This window comes from Microtus ochrogaster, unplaced genomic scaffold, assembly GCF_000317375.1.
Source record: "Microtus ochrogaster isolate Prairie Vole_2 unplaced genomic scaffold, MicOch1.0 UNK19, whole genome shotgun sequence".
In the NCBI taxonomy this organism is placed as follows: domain Eukaryota; kingdom Metazoa; phylum Chordata; class Mammalia; order Rodentia; family Cricetidae; genus Microtus; species Microtus ochrogaster.
The window spans coordinates 1,628,502-1,645,323 of record NW_004949117.1 but is presented as its reverse complement, the minus strand read 5'-3'; the positions used below and the strand labels follow the sequence as shown (position 1 = coordinate 1,645,323).

The 16,822-nt window shown below is 41.0% G+C and overlaps 1 protein-coding gene across 1 annotated transcript; it reads right to left on the bottom strand.

Moving 5' to 3' along the window:
• Positions 1-1,465: 1,465 nt before the first annotated feature.
• Tmem74 (transmembrane protein 74) lies at positions 1,466-9,867 on the bottom strand. Its single transcript, XM_026789481.1, has 2 exons — positions 9,680-9,867; positions 1,466-7,685 (listed from the first exon to the last, which is right to left on the bottom strand). The coding sequence occupies exon 2, from the start codon at positions 7,284-7,286 to the stop codon at positions 6,369-6,371; it is 918 nt and encodes a 305-aa protein (XP_026645282.1). The 5' UTR covers positions 7,287-7,685; positions 9,680-9,867; the 3' UTR covers positions 1,466-6,368.
• Between the last annotated feature and the right edge of the window lie 6,955 nt (positions 9,868-16,822).

Genomic DNA, 16,822 nt, shown 5'->3' with positions numbered 1-16,822 from the left:
GTTTGTCAGTGAAAAAAGTTCTAAATCATCATTTTCTACTTTTTAGAATTTCTTTAACTTCTTAGAATTATATACTTTTGTGAAATCATTTAACATCATGTTTATTGGCTGGCACAGGGCCCTATATCTAGCTGAGACTTCAAAGTTGTATGTGGATGGAGTACCTGTTTGCTACCTTGAAAATCTCCTTTACTCTCTGGTTTTGATAACAACAACATCTATAAAGAGGGGCAACATCATACCAAGCCCTTGAGACTGTCCTGTATGTGACCTGCAAGGACCATATTGTAAGAAGACGATGAGATTTATCTGTCTTAACACATCCTGAATGATGACAGTTAGTTAACAAAACAAACAACATTTTATAAATACAAATGTGGCAATAACTAAATCTTTCTTTGTAATGATAAGCAAGAATCTTGATACATATATACATATATATTTGTATATACACACACTTAATTCCAATTCTCTTTTTAGAATCAACTGACCTTGACAACACTTATACATAATAAGGAATATAAAGAAAATGGATATCAAAATTCAATTGAAAAGATTAAGAGAAGAAATATAATGTAGTTGAATATTTCCTGCTATGAGGATATGAGAAAGCCTTGAGAGAATGAATAGGGAGTGAAAGACATCTTAAATGATTGCATATTTTGACATGGGCACCGCATGTCATAGATCAAGGACTGGATGCATGGGAAACTGGTAAAGCCTCTCTCCAGTCAAGATCAGGAAGGCAAAACCTTGGTCCAAGTACTAAAATTTACTTTTTGAGCAAAGTTATAGGTTCAAGTACTAGTGTTTACAAATGAATAATCACTGTGTGCATAGAGCAGCAACTGAAGCTTCCTCCTCCTGGATGTTTACAGCTGGAGACCACTCACTTACAGGGTTCTCCTGGAGAGACTGGCTAACTCCTTTCTTTGCTCTGGACGTAACAAGCATGGTGAGGTCCTGGGTTGTTTTGGTAGTTGGTACCATTCCATCAAAGTGCAGGTAGCCCACTTGAACCCAGTACATGTGTCTGTATGTCTGCCCTTTCTTCATTGCCTTTCTCGCCACCCCTACCTAGATTTCCTACTCTGGTAAAGGCAGTAAGCCATGCTGGCTGAGGTATAAAACCTTGGATTTTCAGGTGAGTGTTCTTGAAAGGTTCTTAAAAACATCATGCAATTCATACTCTGAGTTCAATACCAGGTAATTTAGAGAACTCTAAATAGCACACACACACACACACACACACACACACACACACACACACACACACAAAATAGCTTTCACTATTTCATGCATACAAAGCAAAAATAGTGAGGCATAGTTTAGTGATAGGATAGCGAGAAGAACGTTACACTTGACTTTTAGTTTTTCTTATATAAGATTAATTTTAAAAATAAGTTTAAAAGACCAAATGTGTATTATATTAGACTTCAATAAAAGCTGAACACAGTAAGCCATCTCAATAAATATTTTTATTTCAAAATTATAGGACACACTACTAAGATGTGAGGCGCCAATGCCGTGAGGAAAAAGCCCATCATCTTCCAAGACCACCTTTATATCAAAAAATACACATTCAACATCACTTTGAGTTGGCAAGAAAAGTAGGATAAAAAGCCAGGAAAGAATCACAGAGAAATACACTGCTAAGGAAGGATTCATCTTTGCCTTCATACTCAAATTTGTTTACAGTCTATGTGAGAAACAATCAGACAGCAAGGAGAAGTAAGACTAGCTGTTTCCAAACCACAGGGGAGTCACTAAACTTTAGAGCCAAAGAGAGTGTTGTCCACATTTCTAGGTAAGAGAACAGTAAATTAAAATAATTTATAAATATTACACACATTTATGAACTTGTAATTGAAAGGTTAAAAAATAAACCAAAAAAGCATGTGTGGGACTCTGAACAAACAAACAGGCTTATGAATTTATAGCATCTCATTCTGATGTTGATCCCAAATTCTTTATTAGATACCCATGAAAGACTTCTTGTTCACAAAATCAACATTAAAACATGCCATATTCCAATAAAAAGACTAGCTACGAATAGCTTAGGAATATTAAAGTTCTGTACCTATAAAACATACCCTAACATATATACAGGCTTCCACACAGCAACCTGCATACTTAACTAACAGAAGCCAAGATTATGCTTTTAAGTTACGTCATGGATTTTTGAAAGCAAGTCTGTGCGTTTGCACGAGCACCTTCCGTTTGACAGTGTTGATGTCAGTCAGGCAAATTAATTCCAAAGGTGAATGCCCATAAAAGCTAAAAGGGAGATTTTATAGAATTGTTGTGTGGACCATAAAATGGTATATTTTCAAAGAGTCTGAAAGTCAACATTATTATTTACCTGTTTTACGAGTTTCTGAGTGCTGGGGAAAGCCCACTGAGGCTTCATTTTAATTCTCCACGTCATGACGACTATTTAGCCTGGTTTTAACAAAGCTAAAGCAATTCTAGAAAACCATAAGGATGCATTTTATTCTTTGGTGCACTTAGACCTAGAGAAAGATAGTGTACCCTGCTGCCAAGGGCACAAGCGTTGTGAATTTCTTCTGTCAGGCCACCCCTTTGTGGCAGCTTGAGCTGCTGCAATAGAATCAGATTTTCAGCTGGAAAATTCTTCTAGCAGATACATAGAGGTCTTCTCGTTGGCTCTGACCATTAATCCAGACAAGAGTTTCATATTGAGAGAGGAAGACCAGAATGTGCATTTTGGAATTGTTAGGATGCTTTCTTATTGAAAAGATATTTAAAAATACTTAAAACATGTGGGTGTGTGTGTGTGTGTGTGTGTGTGTGTGTGTGTGTGTGCTCAGATAACTAATTCTTGATACAAAATTATCACAGTGCACTTCCATTCACCTGCCTTCACCCTAGAGACAAAGGAAAGGGCAGTGCAAATACTGTGGTATGGCACTTTGTTTATGATTGTGTCTTGAAAGACTTGTGCTAGCTGGGATCAAATTAGGCCTCAAAACAGATTTTTCAAAAGGGGATGATGGGCTTCCACATTTTGATATCAAGGTACGTAGCTGGGTTTTACAGAATTAAGGGTCCCAGTAGTCGCATGGGTGAAAACACTCTGGCCAGAGAGAAGTTGATGGTTCTCAGCAGCCTTCTATTCTTCGAAATCACAGATCAGATACCTAGGAAGACACTGGGATAGAAAACTGCTTCACATGTAAGGTCAGTGCCTCATATTGTGGGGTCACATCAGGAGCTGCAAATGGCTGGCAAAGAAACGTCATTGCAAAGAGAGCTACACCAGTTCTACAGCAGTTTCCAATGCCCCCAAAGGAAACAGTTTATCAGAAATATTAGGAAGCTACACTGCCTGTTATTCGTGTGAAGCTTGTACAGATAAAAACTGGCATCATGTGGAAGAGATAATCCACAAAGCCCAAGGAAGATCCAAGATCAGCAGCGTCTGTCAGCCTGCTCGATGTCTGATTTCGCACATGGTCAGGCCAAAGCAATTCTAGTACCCAAACCACTTATATTGTATTGAAATCAACAGTGCAGAAAGTCCACAATTTTTCTTTGCCTGTTTTACCTTTATCTTTATTGTTTTTTTTTTTATAGTGCTGAGGGCTCTGCTAAGGGTCTCACACATGCTAAATAAACACTGTACCCCTGAGTCATATCCATAATCCTTAGTTTCATTTTAAATTCAGGAAATCAGCTCACAGAAAAGCACTAACAGAATGGGTGAGGGCAACACAAATAGAGTGCCTGGAGGAAAGCAGATTAAGGTAATTATTAGATTTACATCAGCACAGCCTAAAGAAAGCATCTAGGTGAATTTCTCAATTGGTCCCTTTGGGTGTAATGGCCTTCGCTCCCATCAGAAGAACCTTGAGTATCATGCTCATTCTAAAACTGTTGGAGCAGTTTTAGATAATGTGGAAATAAGCATTTGCTTACTTTCAATTTAAAATCTTCTTTTCCGAAATGGTATTTTAAAAAGAGGTGACTTTACAGTCTATCTATATGATTTAGCAGCATAGTGAGTTCAATAACTTGTCTTCTATTAAAGAACTCTGACTTTTTGCTTCTGTTATCATCCGTTTTCTGGGACCGAAAAGACAGCCTTCTTGCTTGCTTTCAAGCTCATCAAGAACTGAAAATTGGACCACAGATTAGTTCTGTTTAATTTGCTACGCAACTAATTCATTATGGTTTACAAATAGATCAAAACAAAACTCGGAGGTCTCATATAAATAAACACGAAGAGGTTATTGTATTTTTTGAGACAGTCTCACTTTATATCCCAGATTGCCTTGGAACCCACTCTGTAGTCCAAGCTGGCCTTGACCTTGCATTGATCTTCTTCAAGTGTTAGAATCAAGGCATGACTCATCAGGCCTGGTTTTAAATTGGTTTAAATATTATTTTTACAAGTTTTGTGCTTGCTGTTTGAACCCAGATCAGACCTACTCACGCACGGAAGTAGACGATTCCCTTTTTACTTCAACGTCTCCAAAGTGGTCCCTCAAGCTGATTAGCAATCTAAGAGGAATAAGCCCCGAGAAGGTAAGGTTTATGCCTCTGGGATGTGCCTTCGGCACAGATGACCCGAGAGCCACTGAAAAACAAAGCACAAAGGACTGGCTACAGCAAACAAAATGTATGTTCCTTCTAGTACTTTGTGGCTTAGTAAGCCAGCACCTCATGACCAAGGGCTTAATTTTACAAGGTGTGGCTGTGGGGCTATTATCCATAGTTCCCACACTCTCCTTACTTCTGCCTAAGTATTCTGGGGCAATGCTTGCCATCCCTACCTCATCCTCCATTACTGTTTTCCTTTAACTTTTAACAAAGCTAACTCAACAATGGTTCTGGTATCCACCGGAGCTCATTCACACAGATGCGCAAACTCATACAGCTCACCCACAGTCCTCAATAACAACACAGGCATCTCCATTAGACTTCACTGAACTTAAGAATCTCCAACAAAATCCCTTTCTCACTAGCTCCTCCCATCACTCACACGTGTCTCTGGCTCCGGTCCTCTTTAAAAGTAAACTCACTTGTCTTTGTAATAAACTAATAAAACACCTAAGCAGAAGGGCAGGGCCACATCAAAGAACCTCAGTGCAATTCCAGATCTTTCCTAGGCTGTATTTCCCATCCCTTTCCTGACCACCTTGCTCACAGTACCTGCCATACACTAAACATTTTCACTTGAGGAGAGAAGAAAGTGGTCCTTAAGGGAATGAAGTAGAAGGTCTTCAGGATGATGTCTAGACCTTGTTAGGGGGAATCAGGAATAGCAACGAGCATAACTCCCACTAAATTAATGGGTTTGATTTTTCTCTTTCCAGTGTAAGATTTTGGCTATAGGCTTAAGGACTCTTTAAGTAATGACTTGTGCTAGGCATCGTTCCCAGGAGTCTAGCTGCAATTATCCTGAAGGCGCTCTCCAAACCACCACCACCAAATGTCACCTGGGGAGACTGCCAGGCCTACTCATGACTCAGGCCCGGCTGGATGTCTGACTGCCAGGAGATACATTTTTAAAGTCTAATCCTTTACCATACGTTTATGAGAACTGGTAAAGCTTTCAAGGGCACAGGTCATCAGGCTGAAGGTAAATCCACAAGGATACAAACTAGGTATCAGCAAGTATTCTACTTCATTCATGGGAACAAAGGCTTAAGGAAAACACCTTATGCTAACAGTTAACTTCCTGTATGTCTGAAGACGATTTATACAATTTCCTTTATGAGAAGGTGCATATTAATGACATAGGTTGACATTTCTAAATATAGTAATAATTTAAAATATAGCATTTTATAGCTTTTAAAAATGAATCATTATCCTCAAGTTTCAAAACACTCACACTCCCAAAGTCTACACTTTGTGTTTAACCAAATTACAGGAATACAAATTTAGCAAAATAAATAGAAAAGCACCTTGGGAATTAAATGTAAGCCTTCCTGTTTAAGTAGTGCTTGTGTTTCACAGAAAAGATTGCCATGTGATCCCATTGTGCAGGAGCCCTTCTAGTACCCAATAATAATGTCCATGTTTATGTAAAAGAAAACACTTGTATATTAGGTCAGTGGAAGTATTTCTCTGCAGAAGTGGAAATTCATGGTCATTCCAGCTGAATTAGTTTTCGGTTTTGAGTCAGACAGAGATGGCCATGGTTTCTTTGACATTGTACACAGCCTTTCTTAATAAAAGATTCACGGAAACAAAACACTGGCTGGTTTGGGGGAGGTGGAAAAAACAACAACAACCAAAGAAAACTTTTCTCGCCAAACAAACCAAGGACACTGTCGACTTACTATTATTATTATTATTATTTTTCACATAGAATGCACAGTTGTCTCTCACTAAGTTCAGGGTTAACTCTGGACAGCAAGGTTGTCTTCCTCCACCAAGGACAGCTCCAGGGTGTTCTCATTAGCGCTGGCTTTCACCCTGAAGTTGAAAGAACCATAAAGCTTGGCGGACTCTTTGGAAGAGGCAAATCTGTTTCTACGATAGAGCTCCCCCTTCCACATGGACATCATGAGCAAACAGGAGAGGACGACTCCCCCGAGCGTGAGCAGGCAGAGTCCCGCGATCACGCAGCGGTCCAGGTGTGCGCCTAGCCTCGCACTCTCCTTTTCTAGGCGCTCCATCTCCCTGGCGGCCACCGTGTTGGGATCCACTGTCACCTCCCGAGGGACGATATAAGAAATGATCACCAGCAAGATACCGGTGACCAAGAACAAGATGGCACTGATGAAGCCATAGTCTACGGACTTCCCTGAAGATGTGGCTTCCGAACTTGCGTCATCTTCATCTTCGGAGATCAAAGAAATGGCAGCCTCCTGGGACCATTCGTTAGCGTTTCCCCAGCCAAGATCTCCAGGGTGATTGCCACCTTTGGCTGACGGGGACCTCTGACTTCTCTGCTCTAAGTTGACATTCTCATCCACATAAGTAAAAGAAGTTTCTAATTCCTGGCTGCAACAATCGCAGACTTTACGATCTGCCATCACTTGGTTGTTCCCTGAGTCAGGAGGTCCTTGTGGGAAAAACCTTGGCTGAGTAGCATTGTCTTGGAGCAAGGAGGTTGGGGATGCCAGAGAAGGGCTAAGTCTAGACACTTCCACTTCAGCTGCTCTTGGTGTGGGTATACAGTTTTCCTGTGAGTGAAGAGCAGCTCTGATGGCTGTCCCCTCTACCTGGTCACCAAGAGTCCCTCCTGAAGTCCAGTCCAGAGTATTGCACAAGTCCTCTGGGCTGTTCCTCTTAGTCAGAGAGAGGAGCTCCATGGGAGCTGGTTAGAATTCCTGCAGCAGCAATTTCCAGAAATTCTGCCAGTGGCAACGCAGATAAGAACCCAGCAGAATCTAAGCCTGTACTAGAGAGAAGCCCGCTCCTCTGGTCCCTGTTTCCTTTACAGCCATGGCTGGTTAAGGACACCTTAGCCTCAGTTCCTCATGAGAGGGAGGCACATGAGACAGGGAACCTGGTGGCTGAAGAGCATGAAAAGGAAAAATCTTCTGGTTTTTCACAGGGTTAGCAGGGAGAAACTCAGGTCTGGGTGGAGAAGGAACAAAGAGGAAGTGGCAGTATCCCTGGGGGAGAGCACACTGCCGTCACCAAGCCAAATTTATCCAGGGACTCACACTTTCCCGTGACAGAATCCCTCAGAGGAGATGTCAAGTTTCCTGTCGAGATACAAATGAGAAAGGCAGGGCCCTCTTTAGCAGACTGCCGGATTTCTGGAGGCCTCCAGCAATCACAGACTTCTAAACGATTCAATTAGACTACATGTTTATACTCCAGTCCGGAAACAGATTCTAATACAGATTAGCTTTAATGAACGCATGCTCCTATCAGCTGGGTGCTGCTGAGTCAGCATCTTGACTTGGCAGCTAGGAAGTGAATGGAAAGGATGACTTAATCAGCCAGTGACCAAAGAGGCATCAGGACTAGTGATTCCCCTATGCAGGTATCTAGTGACCACTACACACAGCCCTGGGGCCCCGTGTTAATATAGCCATATGCACTTCTTGGCTTAGTCCGCTCCCTGTTCAACAGGGGCAGCTTACACACTTCACTGTGGTCTCTGCAAAAACTCAGCGAGCCAGTCCACTTCACACATACATACTACCCGTTTCCCATGAGCGCCTGCTGCTCTCGCTTGCAAAAATCTCAGTGGGTCTGAGTTAAATCTCCTCCCTACAGTTTGCTAACTAACATACAAGCACAAGAAAGCGCCCCCCCCCCGAAGTGTTTACATACTCAGGGTACAAGTAAGTTGAGAGGGGAGAAAAAGAAACGATAAACACATAGCACTGAATAGAGGCAAAGAAGGGAGAAACAGTTTCCAAAGCTACAGTTGAGGCTCTGTGTCCATGGCACTCCCTCTTCTCCACTGCACCGAGAGCCTCGATAGGATGGAGCTCTGTGGAACAGAAAGCCATCTGCCCATCTTTTCTTGCCTCTGCTAGCTTCCTGGGGAATAAAAACCCACTCTCCATTCTTAATAAATATAGTGGGCTTAGTCAAGGATTCCCTTTGTTTTTATTTCAATCCAGAGTGGTGATTAACTTTAACCCATGGCTGGAGGATTACCAGTCAAAATCCCCTGTCACAGAGGTACACAAGCAAGCCTCACCAAAGGGAGTCAGGCAACTCACAGAGCAGAAAAGAAAATCGACATGTTTTCTACTGTACTTCAAGTCCCTACCCTCCTGTGCACGGAACATACAAAAAGTGAAACAACAACAAAAACCAAAACAAAACAAACCCGCAGTGCTAAGTGCAAGAAAACCATAACGGAGTCAGTTTTCTATCAGCAAGTGGACAAGCCCCTGCTGAAGGATGCTTCAATGAGGGAAGCGAGCGATGGGGACCACTTTCATCAATTCCCGAAAAGAAACCCTCACAGATGGATCCCTCAGGCATGAGTCGCTCTGATTAACCTTTGGCATAATTAACTAATCACATTAGACTCCTTTAGATAAAATAGGCAGGGTCTCTAACTAGACTTCCAATTTATAACAAAGCAGGGAGACATTCATTCATATCCTCTCTCTCTCTCTCTCTCTCTCTCTCTCTCTCTCTCTCTCTCTCTCTCTCTCTCTCTCTCTCTGAGAGAGAGACACTGACTAACCGTATAGTGGATTTGCAGATCTGTATTCCCAGGTTTCTAGCACCAGTGGATGATGGATAATCCCACGGGACCAGCTAAAGGTCTCTTCCTCCCTTTCCCTACCCCCTCCCCGATCTGTTTAAAAGCCCACTTAATGAGATTGCACCTCCAGAGCAGGAGGCAGCTTTTTCCCTATCCGCTGCTTCTCAAATAAAGGCAGTAAAATATGGACAAGACTGACAGAGACAAGAAAGATAGTCTGCAGGAGACCACCTAGGGGTGTGGGATGCGGGATGCAGGCTGAGAGCGCTCGGTTTACAGGACCCGCTGCTAGCACCCGACAGGGGAGACCCCAACAGGCTGTGGGATCAATCAGTTCTCCTGGAGAACTCTTGGCCCATCAAGGCACCTGCAGTCTGGCTGCATCCGCTGAGGTCCTGCGGGCACCTAGGGCGGGGAATGGGGGTGCATGCACCGGCGGCTCCTTATAGCTCTAGGCTTCAGCTCTCTCTCCCCACTCTGCTTACTTCCTCTCCACCTCCCATCCCACTCTTTACCACTTACCTTCTGCTCTGGCTACCCAAAGAAGCTGGAGCGGGAGCACTCGCTTCCGCCTGGCTCCCTGAGAGAAAGTCCGCTATTCCCCAGCCGCAGCACTTGTAACCAGTGTTCCCTGCTGGGTTCCGCTGGGTGGGCGGCGTCCGCCTAGTCGGGCTGGGCGGGGCAGGGCGGGGCGGGGTGCTCCCTTTTGCTGAGCATCCCGGGAGCTGTAGTTCAGGAGCGGTCCTTGCACCCTCAATTCACTTTGTCCGGCACCTCCAGAATTTTGCCGTTCTGGAAAACAGTTACCTGCATCCAGGCATTTACCTGTCTGGAGCTTCAATCGCTGGCCTAAGATGAGTGTGTCTCCTTTCCCTCCCCATCCCCCGCATCCTCCCAGTCTCAAGAGCAGCCACAGGATTCCAGAGACAGACTGGGGAAACAAGCGCTACATTTAATTCCAACTGTGCGTCAAGCAATTTGCATACTTTGTCATATTTAATAGTCAAAACACATTTTCAAAGTAGATTTTATCAGTCTTCTTTCTAAAACGAGGAAGAAGACCAACAGGAATTCAGGGCTCTCCCCCGCACACCACAACCAAAATTACAAACTCAATAAATTGTAGCTTTTGAAATAGTGTTCAGGAGTGTGTTTCCGAAGTCATCGCCTTTCCCGTAAAATAGGCAAAAATGTGAACACCGAGAGGAACGGTTCTCCAGTTTAACCCCTGCAACTTCTATTATCTTGTATCCGCTGAAGGTATAGTAAAATAGAAAATCAAAGAACAAAAGCAGTATTCTTTATTGCCAAGCCCTTTCCCACACTTTTTATTTGACTCATTTAAGGCATCCAATTTTAGAGGTTACTGTGAAAGTCCTCAACTTTACAGACTATCTGGATTATAAAATAGCAGTCACATCCACGCCATCGGTATTTAGTCAATTCTGACTGTTATGTTCTACTAACTGATTGGGAGTGGGCAAAGCATAAGAGAATGGGTCAGGTTTGGCAAGGAAAATTCACAGTTGTAACTACTGAGATTGTGGCTCTTGAGATAGGACGAGCTAACTTCTTTAGTCAGCACTGTCCCCTTCCCTCTTTTAAAACCAGAGCAGTCTTTAGCAGCTTACAGCCACACATCTAGGAAATGTATGTTTTGTGGACCATCTCCAGCAGTCCAGCACCTCCCTCGGAGTGATTTAAGATCATCGGATGATTCCGTCTAAGGAGCAAAGGATGACAGTATCTATGGCATTTTCTGCTTGCAAGAGGTTCACATAAATGCTGCAGTTGCTTGAGAAACAGGTCAGCACCCTCAGGTGACACAGCAAATAATAATACCATTTATTTTACTTCACAAACATGTGACAAAAACCAATAGCACGGTTCCACAGACTTTAAAATTGAGCCTCTTTGAGATGGGCTTGTCCCACAATTTTAATGCATCTCACTATGCTATTAGTTCTGAATGTGTGTGCCATGACTTCGTTGACTCACTATTCAGTTTTTCAACGGGAATATATTTTTCTCTGTTCCTTTATTCAACTCACTCAAAGACATACTTGCCAACCTTACTGATGAGGGAACCTGTCAGGATTATTTATTGGAAAAGGAACCCAAACACACTGTAGATGTCCACAAGGGAACAACTAAGCTGTTAAAAAATTTTGAGCTAGTGTTAAAAAAAGAGATGCAGAAGGAACTCGTATTTCATCAAAGGAAGAGACGGGGCCAATATAAAAACTAGCTTTCCATAAATTAAAGTTCATAAAATCAAACGTATTTTATGTCCTGGTCTTAAAGGGGGAAAGTAAAACCAATGGCAGCAATCGTATCTACTAGTGTTAATATGTTACCACTGTAGATGTTTATACTAACTTTGTAAGGAAAGCAGTGTTTGCCACCATTTTTTCTTTTATGGAAATCACATGTCAGAGGTAATACGCATAGAAGGCTTCTCTTGCCAATCACCCCTTGGCTGGGGTGTCCTGGGAACCTACAGGAACACTTTGTGGTCTCAGGGATAGGACACTGGTGTACCTCAGATGTCGGGGCCCCCAGAATGGAAAGTTCTATCTGATTTAATTAGGCAGCTGATTGGCATTTGATACAAGCAAAGACATTCTAAAAGTCTGGCATGGAATGTCTCAGAAAAGTGAATTCTATACTACTATAAAGGCTTCATAAACAAAGCAGAGCCGTTTTCTAGTAGTGTTAAGGGAGGGATTTGTTTAATTGGATTATGCAACCGCCAAGGTCCCCTGATGGACTAATTCTAATTTACATGTCTTGCATGACGTATTTCCCATCTAGACCATCTCCAGAGGAATTCATATCTTGTAATTTTTTTTCAACATTGCAATCCTAAATATTCATTCTCCACTATCTTGTGACAGTTCTTGAATGGCTAGGTAATGAGTAAATATTGTTTAACCTGTGACGTAGGCACTTGAATGGCGACTGTAAACACCTAAGGTCACTATTAGCATGCTGGCAGTCTTATGTGGTAAAACAAGTTCAGTCTTTCTCTTTCATTCAGTGAAGTAAGATGACAAGACTCAATTGAGACATGAGATGATTATCAGCTATTCTCTCATTCTCCAGTATCATCACATGCACATAAAATAAAACAAAGCATTAGATCCCACACATCCTTTAGCAGTAACAACTTAATTTGGGAGCTGGAGAGATGGCTCAGTGGTTAAGCACACTTGTTGTTCTTGCATAGGACCTGGGTTCAATTCACAGAACCCACATGGCAGCCCACAAGCATCCATAACTCCAGGCCCAGGGAATCTGACTCCCTATTCTGACCTCCCCAGGTGCAAGGCAAAATGCTGATCTACATAAAATAAAATACGTAAATACAAGCAAAAATTAGGTTAATTCTATTTAAATATACCGCTGAGTTTCTTTCAGAATTTTGCAGAGAAAATAATAAAGGAGAATTGACTGAGTTCCTGAAAGACAAGCTTTGCAAAAATCTACTGGCTAGAAAAACATTCCCCACTCAGCCTCCATGCTTTGCCATTTCTAAAGCATCCCCAAAAGCCTCACCCTGGAAATTATTGTCAAGAGTCAGTGATCAACTTCCTAAACTTTTTATTGGCACTCTAGTGCTAATTCACTTCCCTTTAAACTGGCATTCGGACATATGCAGAAGGACTTCATGTGTGTTTTACACTGCTTTCCACGTGTTCCTCCTTCCAAAATAAAACATGACTTCCTTGAAAACCAGCGTTTTCTATTATAGTCTATGGACATGCACAGCAGCATGCATCCAACAGCAAGAAGAACCTGAGTATCTGCTTACAAAGCCATTGCCCTTAGTAAAGAGATGGCATTAAGAATCAATATGATGATTTCTATTTTACATAAATTTTAATGTGCCTCAATTTACTCTGGTGTTGAAGGAACAATCATTATTATACTAGATTAACTAGCAATTAAAATAGATTCTGAGTAAATTGACTGTTTAAGTTAAGAGTTGTATTGGGGCTTTTATTAACTAGCCTCTTGGAGTAATTACAAAGGATCCCATCAAATTTTCCCTCCTCAGACAAAATGATAAGGACTAATTGCAAATAAACTTCCTCAGAGGACTTAATGTTTTCATGAGATGCTGAGCAATGGAAAAATAAGAAAGATGATTTCGGAATAGTTTGGCTAAAGTTTGGAGATAGTCTAAGAGTATGACTGATAAAGTCCAATTTTTTTTTTGAGACAGGGTTTCTCCGTAGCTTTTTTGGTTCCTATCCTGGAACTAGCTCTTCTAGACCAGGCTGGCCTCGAACTCACAGAGATCCTCCTGCCTCTGCCTCCCGAGTGCTGGGATTAAAGGCGTGCACCACCACCGCCCGGCTAAAGTCCAAAGTTTAAAGCAAGTAAGATGTCATTTATTAGGAAACTTCTTTGAATCAAAAAATATTAAAATTTGAAATTAATACCTATGCTTACAGTAGCTGCGCATGTTTGTAAAATAAGACCCGTGGCTGAGCACCTACAGTCAGTAATTTTCTCAGCAGAGGGATTTGTCCCCAGCTACTCAAAGTCATCATCTTGTTCTTCTCCTTCTCCTTTTCCTCCTTACCTCCTCCTCTTTTTCTTGCTCCTCCTTTTCTTTCTTCCCCTTTCCTCCTCCTCCTCTTCTTCTCTTGAGTTAATTTAGATATTAATAAAAGAAGCCAGGTCTCCCAATTTTTAGTCAGTAATTCAAAACCTTTCAAACATTGGATGGAAACTGTAACTGTGAGAAATGTTTGAGTATCAGAAATTTAAGTAATTTATACCCACTTTTTATTGAGTATAAATTGGAAATCTGGGTAAAACTATAGAGTGTCCCTTCTTGAATACTTACAAAATTACTCGAGTTACATTATTAGGCTAAAATGTAGAGGGCAAAGGTCAAAAGGGCAGAGCAAGCCCCTAGAGCTTCTTTTTCCATGAATGGTTAGATGAGTCCAGAGGGGATAGTGGGAGACTAAGGGGATAAGGTGAGGGGTCAGATGGCGACTTGACCTCACCAAGGCATGCAGTTATATCTCTTTTATTCCCTCAACATTGCTTTGAACCCTGAAGTGCTTCTTTCTAGAAGTGTGAACCAGAAGTCATTCAGGCTGTCACAGGAAATGTTCCCACCTTCATGAATTCCCCTAAAATTTACCCAAAGTGAGTTCAGAGTTCTAGGAAACAGCTTTCCCAGCCGAAGAGAGTTAGATGCCATCCATCAAAGTGAAAACATCATTTCTAAACAGTTTTAACAATTTTCAAATAAAAAAATATCAACCCTGAAGGAAACCAACATCTAAAGTTTGACTATTATACAAATTCATACATCTATAAGAATGTATAATCCATATGTATTAATATATGCATATAAATCCATATCCTGGAGATAATCAAGTTTTGAAGAGAGGCAGCTTTTGTTGATCCAGCTTTGGAGGTCTATGATCATGGTCCCCATTACTTTGGGCCTGGTCCTGTGTTAATACAGCACATTATAGGATGTGGTAGAATAAAGCAGTTTAACTCACAGCTAGAGAAGAAACAATGAGAAAGAAAAATTTTTATTTAGCACCTCTTAATTTTGTAATTAAGTTTGTAATTTTTAAGTACACGCACACACACACTTTTGCAAGAGAAACAAGCTTGTGTCTTTCCACATGTGATGTTTCTTACTTAACATAACAATTTCCAGTCACATAATATTTTTTGAATATACCACAATTTTATTTTTCCTTACTACTGCGTAAAATTTATCATACACCATAGTTTCCTTAACCATTTATCTAGTGATAGAAATCTAGGGTTATTGGCAGAGACTGCTTGTTCATTCCTGGCCACCCAGAAATTGTATTAATTAAATCACTGCCTGGTAAATAGCTTAAGCATATTTCTAGCTAGCTCTTGCATCTTGAATTAACATATTGTAGTTTATATTTTACCATGAGGCTCGTGGTTTACCAGTAAGGTTCCAGCTGGAAGTTTGCATCTTTCTCCTTTAATGGCTACATGGCATCTCCCTTATTCCACCTACTTTCTCCCAGCATTTAGTTTATTCATTAACCAATAAAAATAACAGATATACAGAAGGACTTCCCACACCATTTCCCATTTATTGTTCAAATAAAAGGAAGGCTTTGACTTTAACATAGTAAATTATATATAATAAAACAGTTATCAGGCAAGAATTACAGTTACAATATTTATACCTCTCTTTTATCATAACTAAGGAAAACTATAATTATAACTATTCTTCAACTCCATCAAAGACCCCAGCAGGATATAATATTACCTAAGCTAACAAGAAGTGCATTATAGGCAACTTCAAAAACTCTAGAAATGAGAGAGACATCTTGCTCCTTGGACAGTCGCTTAAAGTTCATTTGTACATTGAAGCATCCATCTTCAGACTATGGGCCCATAGCATCTGGGAGATTTTTCCATGAAGCAGGAAATTTGAAGACCTCTTATGCCTTGTTTTGGCAAAGTTCATCAGTTGCTTTCCTCTGTGTCCTGCAGAATGTCTAGCAGACTCTTTCACGAAACAGGAACCTCGAAGGACCGTCTCACTTTTTGGCAAGTTTAGTAGTCATTTTCTGTGGGTTTTGCATGTCCAGTTCATGCAGCATAACATCAAGCAGTCCAGGCAAGAGCAGTTTCTTGCCCAAATGAAAAGCAAACTCCATAAGGAACCTCTTCAATACCCATCATCCCCTTGAAGTAGATTGGTGTTGCCAGAAGCAGCTGTGTCTTGTTGTCATGAAAAGTCCTAAGTTCTTTTAAAATAATTTAAATGCCATATTCTTTAGTAAAGAACGACACTTAAAAGAAATCCCACACTAGTTCAGAATTGAATATAATAGAGGGTTATATATTTAGTTATAATATACGTAGTCCAGACTCTCTGTATATGTTCCATCTTTATGGGGCTCATTTTTCTTACTCTATTAATTTTTCTACAAGTTTAATATTTACTTTTTTATCTTTACTCCTTTAATCTATGACTGTCTGTACTCTTTTATATTACTTTTACTGTCTCTTTACCCTTTTTCCTCTCTCTCTCAAGCCTCCATACATTTATTCAATACTGTGACCCATTTAGAGGGCTTTTCCATCTGGATTTGTCTTTATTGCTTGCATATCTGTAATTAGTTTTTAATCAGGAGTGCTTTCTAAATGTGGGGAAATTTCTGATATAGTTTTCATTGCTACTTTTTATATACTAATCGTATTTATCTTAGTTTCCTCTGCTATCCTGTGGATTCCCAGGCTTGCCATGCTTACTTACTTGTTTGTTTTTCTTCACTGCTGCTTAGATGTATTATTTCATTGATCTCATCCTCCATACTTGATATTCATCCTTCTGTTTTGTAATCTAATGGTGATGCTTTATTGTGTTTTTATATTTGACTCACTGTGTTTTTCTTTTTCTTTTTTTTTTTTTTTTTGGTTTTTCGAGACAGGGTTTCTCTGTGGTTTTGGAGCCTGTCCTGGAACTAGCTCTTGTAGACCAGGCTGGTCTCGAACTCACAGAGATCTGCCTGCCTCTGCCTCCCGAGTGCTGGGATTAAAGGCGTGCGCCACCACCGCCCGGCTCACTGTGTTTTTCATTTCCAATATTTTAAATTTTTCTCCAAAAATCCATTTCCTTAACAGAATTTT

Bases quoted from the DNA above. Each gene is read 5' to 3' on its own strand.
- Tmem74 (XM_026789481.1), bottom strand. From the start codon at position 7,286: ATGGAGCTCCTCTCTCTGACTAAGAGGAACAGCCCAGAGGACTTGTGC.